At 43.6% G+C, this 21,853-nt stretch overlaps 1 protein-coding gene across 1 annotated transcript in view; it reads right to left on the bottom strand.

Moving 5' to 3' along the window:
- TRPM1 (transient receptor potential cation channel subfamily M member 1) overlaps positions 1 to 21,853 on the bottom strand; it is a 148,436-nt gene that overhangs the window by 46,795 nt on the left and 79,788 nt on the right. Inside the window, 9 exon segments of the mRNA XM_058542269.1 lie at positions 1,261 to 1,290; positions 2,172 to 2,312; positions 4,715 to 4,765; positions 5,573 to 5,707; positions 6,924 to 7,097; positions 17,818 to 17,918; positions 18,813 to 18,885; positions 19,873 to 19,996; positions 20,455 to 20,629. Of these exon segments, the coding sequence (XP_058398252.1) occupies positions 1,261 to 1,290; positions 2,172 to 2,312; positions 4,715 to 4,765; positions 5,573 to 5,707; positions 6,924 to 7,097; positions 17,818 to 17,918; positions 18,813 to 18,885; positions 19,873 to 19,996; positions 20,455 to 20,629 (1,004 nt within the window).

Here is a 21,853-nt window from a genome sequence, read left to right as displayed (position 1 = left end):
TCAGTCTTAATCGTGAACACAGAATCCAAACCTTCTACCCTGAATCCATACAGAAATTGGGATGCTTTTAACTCACGAATTTATTTGAGAAGGTAAATTTGAGAATTTATTTGAGAAGAGATTCGTTCTTAAGGTTCCTCGTTAAGGTCATTTCTGGGTACTTCTGTCCTATTGTGAGGAAACTTTAGTTGATTTTCCTGGGTTTTCTAGATACAAAATAATATATTTTGCTGATAGTTATTTTCTCCCTGTTTTAGGTATTTTTTTGTTTAATATTTATTTTTTTCACGTGGTACAATTTTATTTTAATTAATTAATTAATTAATTTTAAAGATTTTATTTATTTATTTTTTCCCCCCAAAGCCCTAGTAGATAGTTGTATGTCATAGCTGCACATCCTTCTAGTTGCTGTATGTGGGATGCGGCCTCAGCATGGCCAGAGAAGCAGTGCGTTGGTGCACGCCCGGGATCCCAACCCAGGCCACCAGCAGCGGAGTGCGAGCACTTAACCGCTAAGCCACAGGGCTGGCCACGTGGTACAATTTTAAAAGAACAATTTCAAAAACTAATGGGGATAATTATGATACCAACAATAGTGGGTATGCTTGTCTTGTTCTTTAATAGAAATGACTCCAGTGAGCCACTGCTCTGTAATAGGTTTTCTCTTACTATAATGTATACATGTGTTTTAATCATATCTGAGAGTATGTTGATTTTAGCATTCTCTTTCTAGTAAACTAACTTTTTAAAAAAGTTAAGGAATCTGTTTACGTTTTTTCAATTCCTCTTTAGTGTCTATTGAAAAATGATCACATCATACTGTTTTCCTTCCTTGACTTGTTGATATGATGCAATATATTAAAGACTTACTACATTAAATTATATTTGCATTCTTAGAAGACTTTAGTTACTTGTTTAGGACTTTAGAAATGTTCCATTGAATTTCTTTTGGTGTTTTATGATTTTTGCGTATATACGTGGCAATATTCTCTAGTTTTTTTTGTTTAATCTTTGTCTGCTTTTGAAACCATGGTTTTGCTAATGCCATAAAATGAATCGAGTAGTTTTTCTCTTTTTTTAAATGTCTGTGATCCTTTTATATAATTCAATGAAATCATCTAAGTAAATTTTGGTGTGTAGTGTAGTGGATTTATTCATGGAAAACAAACATTCAATTTTATGTTAAACAAACACAAATGAAGATGGCTACATATATTTGACCAAGATATCACAGACCTATTGAAAACAAATCCTACTTACTTCCATCCCCAGAAGTTTAAGAGCTTTAGGCTGCATAACGAAAGGGAAGAAAAAAATCAATTTACTCCGATAACTAACGTTAGTAGTATTGTTAGTAGGAGATATAATAATAGATTAAAAAGTACTTTGTATCATTAACAATTACGGACAATATCCAAGGAAAAAGGAAATGCTTTAATATGGAAACTCTGCATCTGTCAGCTGAAGTCAGCTGAAGAGAAAGACATGCAGACACGTGACCCTTAATGCAGGTGGAACCAGAGAAGTTCCCTAACAGAAATGCAGACACAGAGCTACAGGGACTCTAAGTCGAGGGAGAGAGGAGGGCTTCATGGAATATTTGACATTTGAGTAGGGCTTGTGATTAGAGCAGGATTTTGATCTGGGAAAGACATGGCTGGCCCAGGAGTACAATTTGATTTCGGTGGAGGTGCGTGGTCTCCCACGACAGGGTGGGGATGCTGGTGGAGAGCCTCGGATGCTGTGATGCTGAGCTTGGCAGTGATTCTTCAGGCGGTGGGGAGCACTGGGAGTTTTTGAGCAGGAAGTGCACTGTTGCATCCCTTGCTTTAGAAGACAAGGGTTGCACGGCTGGTAGGGTGGATTGGAAAGGGCAGGGACGAATGAGGCCAGGAGGAGGGCTCTTGTAGACAAAGGACGGAGGGCAGCTGCACTGGATGGGCTGAGTGCCCCATTTGCTAAGGGGTGAAGGAGAGTGGCTCTGGGTGAAGGCTGGGCGTCTGTAGGGATGCTGAGGCCTCACACCTGAGTCGCTGCAGGAGGAGGGCTAGGTGTGCTTGGGGATGGGGTGATGAGCTTGGCTTTGAACAGGCTGAGTTACTGAAAAGGACAGCAGGGAACCACATGTGACTCCAGAAACCACAGAACACCACACGTTCACTTAGTTCTACCCTTTTGGGTCCAAACAAGTTGTTGTAAAGAGTCCGAAAGCTCTTCCGAGTGTAGTTGCAGCGGTAGGCGCCTCCCATGAGGTACTCCAGCACGAGCCCTATGTCTATGAGGCTGATGTGGTAGTCAGGAGGAAGGTTGCCCTGTAAGCAGAGAAGCTGTCTCAGGCCCCGTAAGAATGCACTGGCAGTGTGGACTTCATCACACGTCAGCCATAGCGGTCATTCCTGGCCACAACTTGTGCGTTAGTGTGATGGACAGACATTAAACAATATTCAGTCTATTGCCACGTGATTGAGGGAGATGATGGGTTAAGCCATATTTCAGAAAATGGGCTAAAGTTTCCCAATGAGAAGAGGTAGAAACCCATGAGGCTGTGGGTAGAGGACTGAGCATGTTCGTGGGCTCCTACAGAATGGCCCGTAGTGGGTGTGCGTAGATGTAAAGCTGGGGTGACACTTCCTTTGTAAGAGTGGGTTAGTTTTGATGAGAAGGTGCTTTGATAGCTGTTTTCAGGGGAGAAGCAAGTTTCAGAGGGCTGGAGTCCAGATTTCACGCAGAAGGAAATGACCCGCGAAACCGGCAGGAGGACTCCACGGGAGGCAGAGAGAGGACAGAATATCTCTGGGGCTGGGACTTTTCTGGTGGAAGCTCTGCTCCGTGCCCTGTGACTTTCTGGGGGACCCCTCAGATTTCAGTAAGATCACAAACACCACAAACTATCTGGTGTGACTGGGAGTTGGTGAAGGGGTGGAGTCTTGCAACAAAATGGAGGAGGGTATGTTGAGACAAAGTCAGTGTGTAGGGGGAGAGGAAAAGTGCTACGAGAGGCTGTCTGTGCATTTGTAAGTCAGTCATTCATGTCCGTGGGCAGCGGACTTATCCAGGAGGCAGAGCTGACGGGTCGATTAGAAGGATTGTTTGCTGTGTGCCATGTAATGCTTGGTTGATTTCACATGGCTGAAATGATGGTGGTAACTTGGGGTCCATGGCGTGGGGATTACACATCCCAAATATCTTCCCTTTACAATAGGACTGGCCGTGTTTACTAAATCCTTCACCCAGGCATTATGTGTGTGTTTAGCCTCTATTGTGATCCTTGACCCTGTTGGGGATTCCATATGCAGAGATAAGGGGATACAGTCCTGCTTTTAGGGAGCTCGCTCTTTTGGGGGAGAGCAGCAAAGCTACACACTGCCCTGATGCAGTAGCACGTTCGGCCCCCAGCTCTGCCTGGATGGGCAGGTGGGAGGGTGAGAAAGGGCTTCCTGGAGAACGTGACACCCAAGGGAGCTGGGAGCAGGCGGAGCAGGAACTGCGGGCACCAGGAGGAAGTGCACTGTGGACGTGAGCGAGGCGTGGTCCTGGGTTAGAACATGGGCTTCTGGGCACTGAGGTGTCTGCATGGTTAACGTGCCCTGTGCCGGGGGCATGACGGGAAAGAGTAGGAGATGTGGACGGGGCTAGGCCCATTGGGGAGCAAGTTTCTTGGAAGGAGCTTGAACTTCATGAGTCTTTGGAGGAGTTTAAGCGGGGAGTCCTGTGACTGGAGACGACAGCGGGAGGGAGTGGGGCTGGAGGTGGGAGGAGGATTGCGGAAGTCGTGTAGGTGAGAATGGTTAGGTCTGAACTTGGGTAGCTGTAGCTTTTAAATGTTGGCACTTCCTAATCCAAGAAATCTGGGAAATCAGATTCCTTGTGTAGAGAGACAGGGCACTGATCCGTCGTGGTTCCCAGATCCACTGATTCTGTTCTGACCCAATGAGTGTCTGCCGAAGCCAAATTCTCATATTATTAGAATTAGAAATTTGTATGCAATATGACCAGAATATCTAGGACTGACTAAAAACTCTGTTCTCTCATTTGAGTTATTTTCTCTTGCTCAGAATATGAACGCACGCTCCACACTTTCATGCCAGGGACTGCATTCTAGGGAAATGAATCACTCTGACTTAACCCCATCTAATCCTCCAGCCTGTGGCGACATGACTCCAGAAATGCCATGACAAGACAGCGAGCGAACGAGACCATGCAAGAACACAGACTGTGCGTAGTTAGTGCAGTGGGACATGGGGAAACATCTGTCCCTTACTAACGAGGGAACAGAGAGGGCCAAGGCAACTTCTTCAATCCGCAGAGCTCACAGAACGACAAGAGGCCTGTCCTGCTGCTACTTCTGGAAGGAGGCACAGCAAAGGAGTGAGGCAGCTCTTAAAGTAGATACAGAACAGAATGCTGCACTGACGGATGGCGGCTCAGGTCAGCTAAGGTGAGACCTCTCTGGCTGCTGCCGCAGCCTTGGTAATAGTGCCAACCCGTAGTCAACAGTCAATCAGCATGAGTCTCTCGTGTGGGGATGAACATTCAACTTAAAAAAGATTCTTTTTTTTTAGTTTTAAGTAAACTCTTTTTAGGGAGAGAGGAATTCATTATTTCCTATGCTTCCAATAATAAGGCAACACATTTTGGAAATTTAAAAATAGCTTGAAACAAATGTCTCATTGAAAGATGCCAATGGGTGAGGATTATAAAACAGCAGACTGACCTTTTTTACGTCTCTCACCAGCAAATGAAGTGTGTTTGGTGGACCCAGTCTCTGAAAGGGAAGCATTCAGCCGTATTAAATATGTTTCCTTTTCAATTCTTGGAGCAAAATCTTACCCTACTGTATAGAATTAATGAGTTATGAAAGCTGGAATGTAACCCAATCTCAGCCTGTTTCTTTTACGAGACAGACCTGGTTGTGGTTAAAAAGTATCCAACACATGAAAAAATGTGTTAAATACTTTCTACCAAATTAATTTAAAGAGCATCTTATGATGTACAATATTATGTTTAAAATTAACCAACAAGTTTTAGCAAGCAACTGCTGAGGACCATTTCTGCTACTTAAAATTTTAGAATGGGGAAGAAAACGTAAATTCTCAAAACTCGTGTTGTAATAATAAAAGCCAAGAGGATTTCATCCAAACACTTCCATTCTAATAGAGTGGAGCTCCTTGCAGTGAGAACTTAGTTCTACATTTTTCACCAAAGCCACATAAAAAAGTGAGAGTCCCAAGAAACAAATGTCTGCTCACCTGGTAAATTTTCACTCTGCTGATGACTTAGCAGGCTAGATTCTCTCTTGCCATAAACTAGTCCTCATACACCACACCCAAGTTAATACTGCTCCGGAAGAGAGCATCCGGCTAGGCCTGGCGGTAGTTGTAAGAATGTGAACATAGACTGTGGCCAGCAGCAGGTGAGAATAGCTGCCTGCCATAAATGATGGCCCTCCCAGCTGAAATCGTGTTCTCATGATTCTATGCTCATCTGAGCACATTTATGCATAATACACACCAGTGGCAAATATATTCACATGGCTAGCTCCCCTCTGCCTTCCCTCCTCTAGAACACTCACTGTGTTATAAAGCTCCTCCAGCCTCGGAATGGTAAGAAAGTGTTGCATGTTCACTCCATTTTCAATCAGGAGCTTCACAAAGTCGACTCGATCTAAGACTAAAGCGTCCAGCATGGCTTGCTCCAGAGCGTTCACCTGCACCAACCAAGGAAAGCGAGCCTGTGAGTGGCCCCTCAGAGGGACACTAGGCAGGAGCAGGTTGGAAACATCTCAGCAAGCATATCCCCCAGATCCTAGAGTCTTCTGAACATGGTTCTCTTTGCTCTTTGTCTTGAATAAACATGCCCAACTCCCGTCTCCTTTCATCTCACTTTGGCCCCTACATGTCCTATCAAAGTATCAAAGTTTATACATGATTTTCTCTTTTTTCAAACAAATTGAAGGGGATTCAGAATTACCACCCAACTGGCATTGCTCTCTCCAGTTTCCAGTTTTGTTTTTCTGTTTTAATTAAAATACAGTTCATTAGCTTTTCTTTTAATATAAACATAAGAAAGAAAAACTACATACATTGTAGTATCCTATTCAAAATAAAAATGCAATCAGTACTTGAATCACCAAGCTCCGAACTCCGTAAACAATGTGTTTTGAGGTGGTAGATTGTAATATTTTATATACCGTTATTGATCATTTATGTTCCTCTCCTTTAAAAATGATGGAACCTGCAGCACTCAATATAGTGCGAAGTCTTGCTAGAGAAGGCAACTGGAGAGAATTTGTTTCCTTGATTGAGAATTACCCTCACGGCAGGGTGGGACCCCGTGGGCACACAGCAGGCCACTGGGGTGAGTGACTCTGACGATGCCAGTCACATGTCACTGCAGAGGCCCAGTGCCCTGTCTTGCCTGTGTCCTGACAGCAGCGAGGCCAGGAACCACTGTGGGATGTGTGGCTCCAGCCTCCCAGCTCAGACAACTGCTGTTACCTCCACACACCCAACCACCACATCTTTCACAAAGGTTTTGCTCCCCGAACTGCGTTTATTTGGTTGTAATTGGTTTGCTTCCCATAGTTTCACGCATCAAGCATCTGCGTGTCTGCCAGGCAGAGAAAGCCGCTGTTGAGCAAGATGACCTAGGCCTCTTATCTGGGTGGCTTCATTCTCCCCAGAAGCAGGAATGTTTGGTGTTTATGACAACCCCGCAGCAGCATCACAACAAACATGCGGTTGCTGTTTGAAATACTGACACCATCCCATTGATGCTTTACCACTGCCTCCTGGGCCTCAGCGCCTCCCTCAGGCGGGGCTGAAGGGAAGGCAACCAGAGCTGCCCCTTCTCCGGGAGGGAGAGGGTGACCGATCCGTGATCTCCATGATCCCAAGAAATGGGAGCAAAGGCTTTCCACCTACCCAGTTCAGCAGCTCGATCTTCCGGGGGTCAGTTTCTTCCTCCACCTCCTCTTTCACTTTCCCTTTCTTCTTGCCTTTTCCTTTTCCTCTTCCAGCCTTGGTGGTTGCTGTGGGCGGCTTCTTCTCCTTCTCTGTGGCTTTGCTATCTGTCGGGGGTGCCAGGCTTCCCAGGGGCTGCAGTCCACAGCAAGCAGAGTTGGGAAAAGGTGTTAAAGCTGCCGCTTGTCCCAAGGCAAGCACACTGACCCCCCACTTCTGCATGCACACCCAAGTGCACACGCACACCCATGCACATACAAGTACACAGGCACCCCCCACATACACATGAGCGCACAGGTGCACACACACTTACATGAACGTGAGCGCGCGCACGCACACACGTCATCGCAGGTGTGGCTGTCTGCTGGAGAAGGCCCTGATATCGTGAACACTGTTACTTATGTGCTTGATGAAATGCATTTATGTACTTAAAGTGGCTGACATTTTGATTGATGTGAGTTTTTGCCTAGAGGGGAGCTTGTTTCAACGTTGGTGTCTTTGTGTCTGCACCAGGACCATATCCTCCCATGTTCTCCGCTCGACCAGGAGACAAGGCTCAGGGGCCAGGTCCCGCTTCTGTGCCCAGAGGGAAAGGGTGCTGAGAGGTAAGTTCGAAGGCACCAGTAAGAAGTGCCCGTGGTTGCTAATGTAGACAGGAGAGAACGATTGTGAAGGGGCCAGAGACAACCAGTATAACTGCATGTGCGCCTGTTTGGACAGAAACGTGAACTGAGCTTATCAGTGGGTAAACAAGATCCCCTGGGTGTCACTGACATGTACCCGAGTGGCAGCAGGCTGGATGCATTGAGGGAAGAGTGTGCCCTACTCAGAACAGGAGGGAGCACAGAAGCGGGACCTGGCCCCTGAGCCTTGTCTCCTGGTCGAGCGGAGAACATGGGAGGATATGGTCCTGGTGCAGACACAAAGACACCAACGTTGAAACAAGCTTGACCTCTCCAGCTGCTGTCCTGTCTTGCCAGGCTTGCCTTCTTCTCTGGCCAAACTCTTCAGGTGAGTTGTCTGCACATGGAGTGTCCAGTCCCCCCCTTCCCACTCTCTTTCCAGGAGCTCTGCTGCTTCTTCCCGTCTGTCCACAGCTCTGGCTGTGGTCACTGATGGCTGTGCTGGTGCCACCTCATGCGTATTTCTTAGTCCCCCTCAGGCTGGGTTCTCAGCACGTCTGACTGTCCTGCCTGCTTCCTCCTCAACCCTCTTTTCACGGCTTCTCAGACACCGAACACCCTGGTTTTCCTGTCTGGCCACTGCTTCTCAGAACAGGCTTTAAATGGCATGGCTTGTCAGGGCTCCATTCTGAGCCCCCTTCCCTTCTACTCTGCTCTTCCTCAGCAACCTTGGTGAGGCCCACACTGCCAGTCCCCATTTGTTCCCACATGACCTCTCCTTTCTAGCTTCAGTCCTCCTCTCTCCCTAGAGTTCCTCTGTGTACTCAGCACCTCCACTTGGATATCTCAAAGGCTCTTTCAACTCATATGCTGTCCAAAATCACACTCAAGACCTTCCCTCCAACTGATTCCTCTTCCAGTGTCCCTCATCTCAGTGAAGTGGCGAGCCAGAGAACTGGGAGTGATTGATGACATCTTGCTCCCCCCACTGCCCTCCTTCGTGATTAATCCTTCCCAAAGTGTAGTCATGTTTAATGCTAAATATTGCTTAATTCTTTCCAGTTCTTGCCTTCTGCTCTGCCTCCACTCAAGTCCAAGGTGCTGTCTCTCACTTGAATTAATTCAATAGTCTAGTAACAGAACTCTTCCCCCCTGCCATTGCACCCACCCAATGAATTTTTCATGGTAAGTCCAAAATGACATTTAAATATATAAATGGAACCATGTAACTCTCCTGCCTAAAATCCGTAAGTAGGGCAGGGCAGAGATTGCATTGAGAGCAGTGTATATATTTGTGTGGTTTCTGGTCCACGTAGAGATGTGGATGAAAATGTGTTCTGGCTGACTCCTCATGCAGACAAAAGCATTATGGTCCTGAGTGAAAAAGTGACATGGCATCCATCGAGTGGTGCTGGGAAAAATGGATATCCACATACAGAAGAATGAAGTTGGACCCTTATCTAATATCATATAAAAATTAACTGAAAATGGATCAAAGAACTAAATGTAAAAGCTAAAACTATAAAACTCTTGGAAGGGAAGCCAAAGGAAAATCTTTATGATATTTAATATATATGGCAAAGCTTTATGATATCAGATTTGTCAGTGATTTCTGGAGTATAACACCAAAAGCACAGGCAACAAAAGAAAAAATATATAAATCAGACTTCATTAAAGTTAAAAAGTTTTGTGCATCAAAAGACACTATCAACAGAGGAAAGGCAACCCACAGAATGGGGAAAATATTTGCAAATCATGTCTGATAAGAGATTATTATCCAGAATATATAGAGAACTCCCAAAACTCAACAACAAAAAAACAACAGACCCAGTTCAAAAATGGGCAAAGAGCTTGAACAGACATAAAATTCTAACTAATTTATACAAATGGACAACAAGTACATGAAAAGATGCTCAATATCTCTAATCACTAGGGAAATGCAAATCAAAACCACAATGAGACACTATCTCACATCCATTAAGATGACTATTATAGAAAATCACAAGTGTTGGCAAGGATGTGGAGAAATTGGAAATCTTGTTCACTGTTGTAAGGAATGTAAAATTGTGCAGCTGCTATGGAAAACTTCAGTGGTTCCTCAAAAAATTAAACATAAAATTACCATATGATCGGCAATTCTACTTCTGGGTATATACCAAAAAGAATTGAAAGAGGGTCTAGAAGAGATATTTGTACACTCACGTTCATAGCAGCATTATTCACAATAGCCAAAACATAGAAGGAACCCGTGTTCATCCATGGATGAATGCATAAGCAAACAGAGGTATTTACATAACAATGGAATATTATTCAGCCTTAAAAGGAAGGAAATTCTGACACATGCTACAACCTTGAGGACATTATGTTAAATGAAATAAGCCAGTCACAAAAGGACAAATACTGTATAATTCCACTTATATGAAGTACCTAGAGTAGTCAAATTCATAGCCACAGAAAGTAAAATGGTAGTTTCTAGGGGCTAAAGGGAGGGGAGAATGGGGAATTAATGTTTAATGGGTGCAGAGTTTCAGTTTTGCAGGATGAAAAGTGTTCTGTGGGTGGATGGTGGTGATGGTTGCACAACAATGTGAAGGTACTTAATATTACTGAACTGTACTATTAAAAATGTGGTTAAGATGGTAAATTTTATGCTAAATGTCTTTTACCACAGTAAAAACGTTGGGAAAGAAAGCCAAAAAAACCCCAAAAAACCCCTAAAGGTGATATAGCAATTGAAGGAAACAAAGGGGAAAGACCAGAAGGTAAAGCGAAAATTGCCAGCCACCATATTGTGAAAACTTTCAAGCAGCCCTATGGAGAGACCACATGGGGAGGAACTGAGGCCCTCAGCCAACAGCTAGCATCAACTTGCCAACTGTTGAATGAGCCATCCTGAAGTGGATCCTCCAGCCCCAGTCAAGCTTTCAAATGACTGCAACCCTAGCCTATAGCTTGACTAGTCTCATGAGAGCCCCTGAGCCTGAACTACTCAGCTATGCCACTCCCAGATTCCTGATCCACAGACACTGTGTGAGAAAAGAAATGTTTACTGTTGCTTAAAAAAAGGAAAGTTCTTAAGTGGATCCCCAAGCTCTTAGGACCCAGCCTGTGTCCTGTACCAGGTCTTCAGGCCTCTGCAATGCACAGTTCCAGGCTGGCTTGCAGCCTCCTCTCGAGTCACCCTCTTCTCACTCTGCATTCCAGCCACAGTGGCCTTTGCTTCCTCTTCAATCAATTACTTAAGAATATCAAGTTCTTTCTTGCCTCAGGCCCTTTGCACATGCCGCTCTCTGCCTGGAAGGTGCTCCCCCTCACTCTTCACCACTAGCATCTATTCATCTGTCAGGTCTCAGTGTTAGTTCCACTTTTTCAGAAAGGTCTTCCCTGGTGCCTCAATAAAAAATTGCCCCCCCATCCCCACATTCTCTCTCAGGGAAATGTGCATTTTTCCTTCTTAGCACTTACTACAATTTATAAATCAATATTTATTTGTCTGAGTACCTGTTTCTTGTCTGCCTCCTGCCCACCCTCCCACCCCAACACCACACAGTGAGTTCTGTAAGGGCTGTGGCAGGTCTGTTTTATTCACCCCTGTGTCCCCAGAACCTAGAACAGGGCCTGGCATGCAGGAAGTGGTTGACCAACATTTGTTAAGTGAGTGAATAACTAAAAATATTTTTTTTTTTAAAGTTTGATTTGATTCAAGAAAGTCAAAGAAGAGATTAGTTCTACCATTTGCTGCTGCTGAGCAAATGAAAAGTAGCAGAATCCCTCCTCCTCTCTTTTGACTTCTGTCTTTGTCATCAGGGAGAATTAGAGGGTGGAAGAGATGTGGTCAGGCATTGTAGGGGAGTTCCTAGATGCTCAAACAAGTTCATCAACTCTTCCTTCATGGGTCACACCCTAGGATTCTAAGAGCACTGTTGGTAATCTTAGATGAGTAGCTTTCAGGCCAGCAGTACCCTTGGTTCTGAGGAGGGGCTTCAGGGGCTGCCGGGAGGAAGGCAGCCAATGGGGTGCACTCAGCTCTCATCTCCATTATATGTTGGGGCTCTGCTCAAGATGCTATTTTTAGAAAGGGCTCTTCTAACTAAAATACCTTGAAAACAACTGTTCTGGAGGAATCACAAATAATTAAAGAGGTGTGACAGACTGGAGAGGGGGTAGGGTGCTTGTGGCATTTGAGTAGGCTGAGAGGAAAGTGAGATGGTAAGTATATTGGGTGACATAATCAGAATTTTAAAAATCTTGATAGGTTGACATTATGGACTGAATGTAGCAAGGTGGAATGTAAAAATGTCTCCCATCTGGGTCCACCTGGATCCAAGAACAGCTAACCCCGGGAATGCAGGATGAGGGAGATGTGGTTAGCAGGTGTGTGCATGACAAAACCCTTGGGAATTCCTGCAGATGGAAACTTGATATGAGTGAAAGACTATATTTTGATGTATTACTAGAAGTGTAGCCCCAGCACAAGGCAGGTGACGGCCCTATTCTGGGCTGCATTGGTGAGTTCACAGCTGATACAAGGTATTAATTTGTGGACATCACTCTTTTAAAAGGATGTGGGATGGCATGGACCACATCTGGAGAGAGAAAGTTTCCCTTCACAACCTCAAATATGGGTTGAAAAATCACTTGCTGGGGGTGTTATTCATAATATTCCTTTTTTATCCTTTTAATGTCTGTGGGATCTGTAGTGATGTCCTCTGTTTCATTTCTGATATTAGTAATTTGTGTCGTCTCTCTTTTCTCTTAGTTAGCCTGGCTAGAGCCTTATCGATTTTATTGATCTTTTTAAAGAACTAGATTTTGTTTTTGTTGATTTCCTGTTTTCAATGTCATTGATTTCTGCTTTAATTTTTATTCTCACATATGCATTCAACGCTAGAAATTTCCCTCTAAGCACTGCTTTTGCTGCATCCTACAAATTTTGATAAGTTGTATTTTCATTTTCATTTAGTTAAAAATTTCTCCTGAGACTTCTTCTTTGATCTATTTGCTATTTAGGAGTGTGATGAGTAAACTTGGGGAAAATTGCTTAACCTCTTGGGGGTATCAATTTTTTTTTCCAAACTATAAAATGGGGACTGTCAGACCTATTTCAGATCTGTGAAGGCTGATCCAGTAATGCTCATGTATGTGAACACATGGTGTAAAGCACAGTGTATGATCCAAACACCAGGCATTATTATCAATTTCTACTTTAGATTTTATGACTCAAGTGCACGATTTTACTGAGACCACGCCCTACATCCACAGATGGAAGCCAAATAAATAGTTCTCATTCTAAAAAGTCAGTAGACTTTTCTGTCTATTTCCAAAACTCTCAATGAGGCTAGCCAAGGTTTCTAGACCTTTGTCTTTAAAGTGGACAGCAGTCTTGATGTCCCTAGGCCTTGCTCCTCGATGCTCGGATTGAGTTTAGCCTATTTCTATTCAAAATTTGTTAGTCCAACTTCTCATGATTCAATATAAATAAATTATCTTGTTACTTGTATATATCAGACACTATTCTCTCGGGACAGCTCTCTATTCTATCAAGAATTCTAGAAAGACTATAGATTCACTGGTACATCATTAATTGAGCACTCAACTACTAAAGGAAGACTTTGGAGACCATATACTCCAACGTTGGGAGACAGAGGACTTTTGGTGCCAGGTTGCAGTCTTCATCATGTGTTTCCTGCTTTCTCTCCCTCCCCATGGAAATGACAGCAGAGGACTGTGAGGCAAAAAAAAAAAAAATCCATTTCAGGGAGCAGAGGCAGACCAGAGCTATTAAGAAATTTCTGGAAGTACTGATGGGCAGTTAAAACCACGGAGAGGAAGCTGAAGCTCAGAATGAGTGATGTGGAGGTAGCAGTAGAGGTGGGACCAGATTTTCAAAGAATGAGAGTTAAGGGGTGGGCAGAAAGCACGGTGATTGGTGAAAGGATCATCCACAGAGCAGGAGACCACTATGCCCTCCTGTACGTCACAACACCACTCCAGTGAGTGGTGCAGAGCAACTACACTCCTGGGCTTTAGCCCCAAGTGGAAATGGGAAGGATGTCTGCTCAAGAATTGGGAGGGCCTGCACAGGGAGGTCCAGCGCCTCAGCTGCCTATTTTAATCTGCACATGGTGCAGCAAAGCTGTTCAGCGGGTGCTCCTCACTCTTAAATGGGGAATTCCTTGTCCTCCTCCCAGGGAGGAGAAAAACCTGTTGCCAGAATAGTCTTCCTATACTAATCAATCATTCCCATCCCCCACTCTGAAATGTAGGTGGACAAGCAAGGATCTGCAACAGAAAAGGACAAAATGAACAATGGGAGCAGCTGACCAGGGAGAAAATAGGGATAATTCAGGGAACAGAAGAGAACTTTAAAAAATCCAATGTGTATCCTCAGATATCGCATTTATGAGATGAAAATAAGCTGTTATGAAAATAGAACCATCCAGGAACAAGAAAGTTTTCTTAGATATTAAAAATGATTGGGTACAATAAAAAAATAGTATAAAAGCTAACGAAAAAGTTGAGGAGATTTCCAAAAACATACATCAAATTGACGGAGAGATGGAAATGAGAAAATGGAGGATCAATCCAGGGGGATCAATATTTGTTTGACTGATAGGAATTCCAGATGGAGAGAAAGAGAAAATGAAGGATGAAATACTCAAAGAAGTGATAGAAGAAAATTTTACAGAGCTGAGGACAGATTCGGGTCTTCAGCACAGAGAGGCCTTTGACAGCCAAGCAGAATGAATGGATATATGAGTGGCAAGCAGGGTGCTTGAGTTGGTATTCTCCTTACACTTCTATTTTTATTTGTTTGAAATTGAAGACATGTCCTTGCGAAATTTCTAAACACAAAAGGTAAAGAGCAGACCTCAAAATACATCTAAGAGAAAACATGTTTCATTCATAATTGAAGGAGAATCATATGACAAATATGAGCCTTGTGTGTGGCAGACATTTTTCAAACATGTAAAGGCAAAGAATGGTTATCTTCACACACGCTGTTATGAAAAAATTACTTCAAGATATACTCTAGCAAAATGAAGAGGAATCTGAGAGAGAGGAAGACATGGAGTGCAGGAAGCAATGGACTTGTCTCCGAGTGAGTATACAGGGAGATGATTTCTGAAGTGGATAGTTGTGCAGCTTTGAGAGCATCCAGAAAATCACAAGGCTCTGAAAGATTCTTCAAGAAGAAAGGGAATTCCACTCAATGGACAGTAATAATTAAGAGAATAAATAGTCTTAATGATGTGAAGGCATATGCTAAGAAAATAAAAGAGAATCAATTTTAAATGTAAGGAAAAGCAAACATCTATCTATTCAAAGAAGTCATGATCCAAATATGTAGGAGACTAAAATGTCGTATAGTTTTAAATGATTGATGAACTGTAAGAAATTTGATGATTGTCATATTTTCCTTTGTGTGGCCCAAGTGAGTGACCCAGGGCTACCTCTCTTCCTCTTTGAGTTCAATCGTCATGTTAGGGTCAGCAGTGAACAATCTGACATAATCACAGTAAAATCTGCTGGTTTCTCCATTTTTAGAATCAACATAAGGACCTAGCATGGGGGGTGGGGGATGGGGGAAATGGTTGAAGGTGGTCACAAAGTACAAACCTGCAGTTATAAAATAAATAAGTTCTGGGGATGTAATGTATAGCATGGTGACTATAGTTAATAATGCCATATTGCATATTTGAAAGTTGCTGAGAGAGTAGATCTTAAAATTCTCATCACAAGAAAAAAAAAATTGTAGCTATATGACGTGATAGATCTTCACTAGACTTATTGTGGTGATCATTTCACAATATATACAAATATCGACTCATTATGATGAACACCTGAAACTAATATAGTGTTATATGTCAATTATATCTCAATAAAAAATAAAATAAATAAAAAAAAAACATAATGAGATACTACTACATATCACTAGAATAGCTAAAATTAGAAAGTGTGTCAATACCAAAAATTGGCGAGGACGTGGAGAAACTCTCCTATACTGCTGGTGGGAATGTAAAATGCTACTGCCACCTTGGAAAACAGACATGCAGTTTCTTAAATAGATAAATGTACATTTTCCATTCTACCTAGCAATTCCACTTCTAGGTGTCTACCGAAGAGAAATGGAAACATATGTCCATACAGACTTGCACATAAATGTTCGTAGCAACATTATTCCTTGTTCCCACTCAAAAACTGGAAGCAAACCAAATATCCATCAACTGGTTAAAAAAAAAATCTAGTATGAAAATTTAAAGACGATTAACAAGCAAGATGTATAACGAACATCAACAATGATTAGAGAATGGTATGTAAATGTTAACCATCTCCAGCAGGTAAAGGTGAGGCCGACTGAATTAGGCAAGTTGAAGGTGTAAGTAAAGGAAGAGGAAATATAGAGCTAATTTCCTCATTGTCCAACAGGGGAGCCTGAAGCTGACAAAACAAGTAGATGGCTTAGTGTGTTCTTTTTTCTTTACAGTGGTAGAGGTAACCAACAAGACAATTAAGCATGCAATTATCAAATCCGCAGGGACAGGGCAGGTGGAGGTGTGCAAGCGAGCTGCTTCCTTCTGTTTCCAAGTGTTGAAATTGATGGCTACATCTACATGTGATTAATGGAGAAAGAGTGATACAATGTGTTCTGTCACTGTATCAGTGCAGTGCCAGGAAACCTAAGCATTGAGGCAGTTAAATGCCCTTGGGAGGTGGACAGGAGGCTTCTGCTTTTCATTGTATGCTCTTCTTCGTTATTTGCTTTTTAAACCATATCTATGTATTTAACTGGGTAATAGAAAGCAAAGAACACTAAGCAGCGTTAAAAAGTGGTTGGATAGTACTTAACGCCAACAGGAGTGGAAAAATGCAATTAGAAAACACATATGGTACTGCTGAATTTTTCTATGGTGATGCGCACGTGAGTGCGTGATGGCTTTTGTCTGTATTTTCTACAAAGTACTTATTGCTTTTGTAACAAGAAGACAGGAGGCAGGCCATCATTTTACGCCAGGCAGGGCCTGTATGTTGTGGCAGATTCCCTGGGTTAGGCTCTTTCTATAATCTTGAAAGCATGGCTGTCTCTGTGTGGCTGATTCAAAAATGCACCCTCAGTAAGCTGCACCTCGTCAAAGAGAAAAACAGACAAACAAGAGCCGGGGTCCTTCTCCCTGAGTAGAAGGTCCCCAGAGCTTGTGAGATTTTTGGAATCTTTTAGATTCTCTGCCACAGCATTCTGCCTCATAACCATTCATGGAGCAATTTATTTTGCTCTGAATTCCTTTACCAAGAGTGGAAAAACTGGGAGATTAAAGAAAAAATTAAAATATTTAAGGTATTGTGCTATTCTTGTTAATTTGCGTAATTCAATAATCAACACACAAACACCCTCCCAATCCTGTATCTTATTCCTTTAATGTGCTTATCTTATTCCAGAAACTCTTCATACTAATTTAATAAAGAGTAATTTTTAAAAATGAAATGCATTTGTGCAGTGATATGCCAGGCATGTTTTGAGAAATATGATTTTTAAAATCTGACATGAACCTTCTAGATATTCCAAACCCCTTTTTAAGCAGCAGAGCCCTTTTTGCAAACAAAAATTTACCCTGAATCCCAATCTACAAAACAGAGCAAAGAAGCTGCTTTGATTGAAGGAGGGGTAGGAGGCCTAGACTGTTCATCACACGCGTTCCTTATGCACACACCCCCACACCATACCCACACACAACCATACCACACTCACACACAAACATCCTCTTACATATATCACAGATACCACAGGTATAGACCACACACACACTAAACCATATGCACACGTTACACACACACACACACAGTTCTCTAGTCCTCCAGGGTTTCACGGAACATAGTTTGAAAAATCAATGCTCTCAATGCAATAATTGTATTTAATTTTAATGAGCTATTTTCTTTCTTCTTTTTCTTTAAAAGGGTAAAAACCCACTTTCACCAGCAACGATAAAATATTTAGTGGTTATTTCTTCAAGAGTTCTGGTTGGAACCCGTAATTAGTGCTAGTAGCTCTCACTTCTTGCCCGTCCTTTGAAATTAAATAGCAACATCTCCTAATAATCCTAATGGGTTACACTCTGGATCATCAGAAACCCCAGATAATTTCCTGAGATCTGTGCCACAAGAGAGAACATACTGATACAGCATCTGTGGAAAGTCATGATAAATGGCATGAATTGAAAAACACTTAGTTTCACCGGCCAGTGGGGCCCGAAGACAAGGATCTGGCTTCGTGCTATGTCAACGCGGTTCCAAGCCAGCGCCAAGCCCAGCTGGTCCGGTGCTGATGCGTTTGTCCCTGGAAAGGCAGGAAACAGGCGTTCTCCCTCCGTGCCTGGACTGCCTGGGTCGGGCAGGGGCTGGGTGGTGAGCGCGGGCTTCCCTGGGCTGGCTCAGCGCTGGTGGAACTGAGCATCGCTGCCTTTCCTCTCACCCCTGAATGAACCCTCAGGCCCCAAAGCTAAGAACTCCATATTCTTAAAGAGCTGCCTGGGAGGGGGATGGAGGCAACCTCTTTCCACGCCAGCTCTGCATGGTCTCCCTGGGAGGGACAGAGGAGGAGCCCAGTGACTCCGGGACCCTCATCTGCGAGACAGCAGGAGCCCTGGGACTGCCCAGACGTCTGCCAGGCCAGGCCAAGGGGTGCTGCCCCTCCAGGCTGAAGGTGAGCACAGCCGAGAGCACCAGCCTCCAGCTGCAGGGAGACCAGCACAGCGCTGCCAGGCAGCCGCCTGATAGTGACATCCTCTCCTCCCTCCTTCCTACCCCCTTGTTTTCCCAGTGTAGCTGAGAGGCAGGGAGGAAGTGTGTGTCCTAGATCATCCCACGAGTGGCTGTCATTAGGAGCAGGACGGGGAAATTGGACAGAGCACTGTGGGATGCAGTGATTGCCAATGAAAAACCATTTCATGTTTACCCTCTATGAGTTGAAACCCTTAATGAACTAGTTACAAATGGAAACTTGTTCTGACTTCAGCCCATCAGGGTCTGTTGGTACCCACAGAAAACACTCCCTCCCGAGAAACCCATTTCGAGCCTTGTCATTCTACCATGGCTGCATACTGAGATAACTTTAGGCAGCCTGGCTGGCTGGGGCAGGAGAAGAGGGAGAGGGATTTCCCGGCCACGAGGGAAGCCCCAAGTCAGGCCAGCAAACTGAAAGGACAGAAGTTGCCATTTCCTGAGAGCTTACCTTTCAGCAGGGCAGTTAAAATGGCCATCTCGATGTCTTGCTGACCCTCAGAACCCATTCTGAACACGGTGACCTGAAAACAGGTTAATCATGAAAAGACTGAGTAAAACAAAGTTGAAAATATGAGGGAGAATTGGGGTGTTTTAAAAAAAGGACCATAGAGGACTGACCCGGTGGCCTAGTGGTTAGATTTGTGTGCTCTGCTACAGCAGCCTGGGGTTTGTGGGTTCAGATCTCGGCTGTGGACCTACGCACCGCTCATCAAGCCATGCTGTGGCGGTGTCCCACATACAAAGTAGAGGAAGATTGGCACAGATTTTAGCTCAGGGACAATCTTCCTCACCAAAAAAAAAAGGACCAGAGAAACTGATGTAATGCAATGATTCTGAGAGCTAAGCAGTTTTAGACCAGGCACTTTTGATTTCCAGAAGGGATAGCATTGCTCGTCCTGACTCTGAATCCTTGCCTGGATCCTTATTTTATTATTTACCCAATCTGCTCCAACACCCTGGAGAGGAGGGGAGCCCACCCAGGATCTACACTCCAATATCTAAATTGCTACCCGGGATGACAAAATCATTTCTACTCAGATTTGATATATTTGTAGGAAATTCATAAATTTGGAATTTTGAAGAGGCTGATGTTATGTACAACAAGAGTGCCTATTTCTTATAAACACGATTAAGGAGGCAAGAAGTGGGAATAATTGCAGCATTTGGAAAGTGAAGTGATAGAATTTTGTAAGCAAAAGGGTCGTATGTGTCACCTTCCTCAAGTCCTTAAATTGGATGAATATCATGAACCTCGGAATTGGTGTGATGTGGGACAATGTCACCTGACATTTACCAAAGTCTGAAAGTACCTGGGGCCCTCCTCTGCATGCGCTTATTATGCTTCCGTCACCTGGACATAACTGCCCATTTGGTATGGACTTGTAAACTGCCTCTCGGAAAAGCCTGAACTAAAATGTGAACAACTCCACCATGCACACGTGGGCAGAATTAGGAAGGAAACACTTGTCTCTGTGGAGCTGGTTCGGAAATAAACTGAAGACACTTACGAGTTCTTTCTTTTTCATGCACTCCATTATAATTGCAAACAGCTGATGTGATTGTGTCTTGTTGTAATTAAATGTTTTCTGAATGGTAACGAGAAGCTGATCCCTGAGGGATTCGTTTATTATCCTGTTCAAAGGAAATGCAAAAGCAGAAAACAACTCAAGTTAAATTTATACGTGACTAAATCAGACATCTCTATGTCTGTCTGGCATCTTTGATTTGAAACGTTACCATTGGAAGGTGTCCCGGGATAGGACACAAAAAGGGACCATAGTCAAAAACTGTGTTCACGCTTGTCCTAAATTCCAGGCTTGTTGAAAACCTTATAAGGGAAAATGAAGTTGGAAGAGAGTGTGTTCCCCTAGAGAAAGAATTCTGTAAGAAACATCATGCTCTTGACAGCTCCCTCACATGCTGAACTCGGGAAATGGGAGAGGAAATATAGTAAATCTTCCTTATTTAATACTTTTTTTTTTCTTATTTAACATTTTTGGAATGGCTAAATGTATCTCTTAAGGTTTTCTTCTTGGTCTAACAAGAAGGCAGCTAAAAGCCCACCCTTCGTAACAAGTCAGAAATCCTACCCTCCTTCTTCACAGTACTTGTGTGCAAAAGACAGGATGTCCGAGGCTCGTCCGCTGCCGTCGCAAACCACCACGGGGACCGGTGGGTCTTCTCGGAGATACTCCAAGACGATGGAAACCACGTTAGGGCCCCCTTCCACCACGAGGCCCACGACGGGCACGCCCTGCCCCAGTCCTGCAACACACACCACATGCGCTGTTCACACCAACGTCACGGCATTATCTGCTCGCTGGTTTTAATGTCTGAAATACAGCGAAGAGTGAGACCTTTACGACTGGATGAATGCTCCACACGGTGTTAGTGTTCACCAAGAGACTTGAAGGAATTCGGGCATGTGATGGTTGTTTCATTTTTTTAATTCAAACTCCATATTGTGGCCTTATCGGAAAAGCTGGAGCCTCAAAATCATGAATTTCCTGAATCTTATGTGGTTAAACTCCATGTATAACTCACCTGGCATATGGGTTACGTCAAGTAAGATGTGAGAAATGTTGGAAGATTCCCCTTGCTAAAAAAATACCTCCCTTGCTGCCCTGCCCCAGGTGAAATTCCCTCCCTGGGTGGTGGTCCCTTAGACAATGACGAAGTGAAAGGAGATCTGGGCCAGCGATGGGAGAGCTCACTTGAATTCCTGGCCTCTCAGGTATTAGCCTTATGACATTGGGCCCATCACCAAGATGCCATGAGCCGTAGATGACCATCTGTAAAAGATAAATCATCACAATGCCTCCTTTTTCTCCTAAGGGAGCAATGGATATAAAATATAAGAAAATGTTCGGCTATCAAATTATTTTGTCAACTTTAAGTGGCATACAAATGTGGTATGTTGTAGTAGTTGTTTCTGCCTCCAGTGCCCGGAATAGGCAGTGAGTTATCTGGGAGGGCAAACCCATGGACCACCATTAGCCCATCAGTTAATATCTTGTTCCCAGAGTCCTCCTTCTGTCTCTGTCAGATAATAGGACTCTGCAGGAACACAGTAGGAGCAGCTAGCTTTTGGTGGCAGAACCAGCAGACTGGGCTCTGGGCAGCAGGATGATTCCAGGAACCTGGGATTCTAGAAAGAGAAGACAGTGGGAGTGGAGGAGCCCCAGAGACAAATTTACCTACTTTACAGTTTTACCCCAAACTGGCCATGACAGACTATATTCTGAGCATGTCTCACCAAGTGTCCATTAGTTGTGATGGGAGTTAACTGATCAACATTAACAAATGTCAAGTAAAAGAAGTGTCCTTGGTCGTACAATTCTAAAGCCCTTTAGATTAAATCTGCTAGCATGCCTTAAGAGAAGATCTAAGAATTTCAAGTGGGAGAACTCAGAGTGTCTGGTTTGCTTCCACAATGCATTTCTACAGTCAGAAACTTGTAAAAATTTTGAACAACTTTGTCTTCTTCTA

The sequence above is a fragment of the Diceros bicornis genome, chromosome 5, assembly GCF_020826845.1.
Source record: "Diceros bicornis minor isolate mBicDic1 chromosome 5, mDicBic1.mat.cur, whole genome shotgun sequence".
NCBI lineage: Eukaryota > Metazoa > Chordata > Mammalia > Perissodactyla > Rhinocerotidae > Diceros > Diceros bicornis.
Note: the sequence above shows the minus strand (reverse complement) of the source record. Positions and strands in the feature narration are given on the sequence as shown.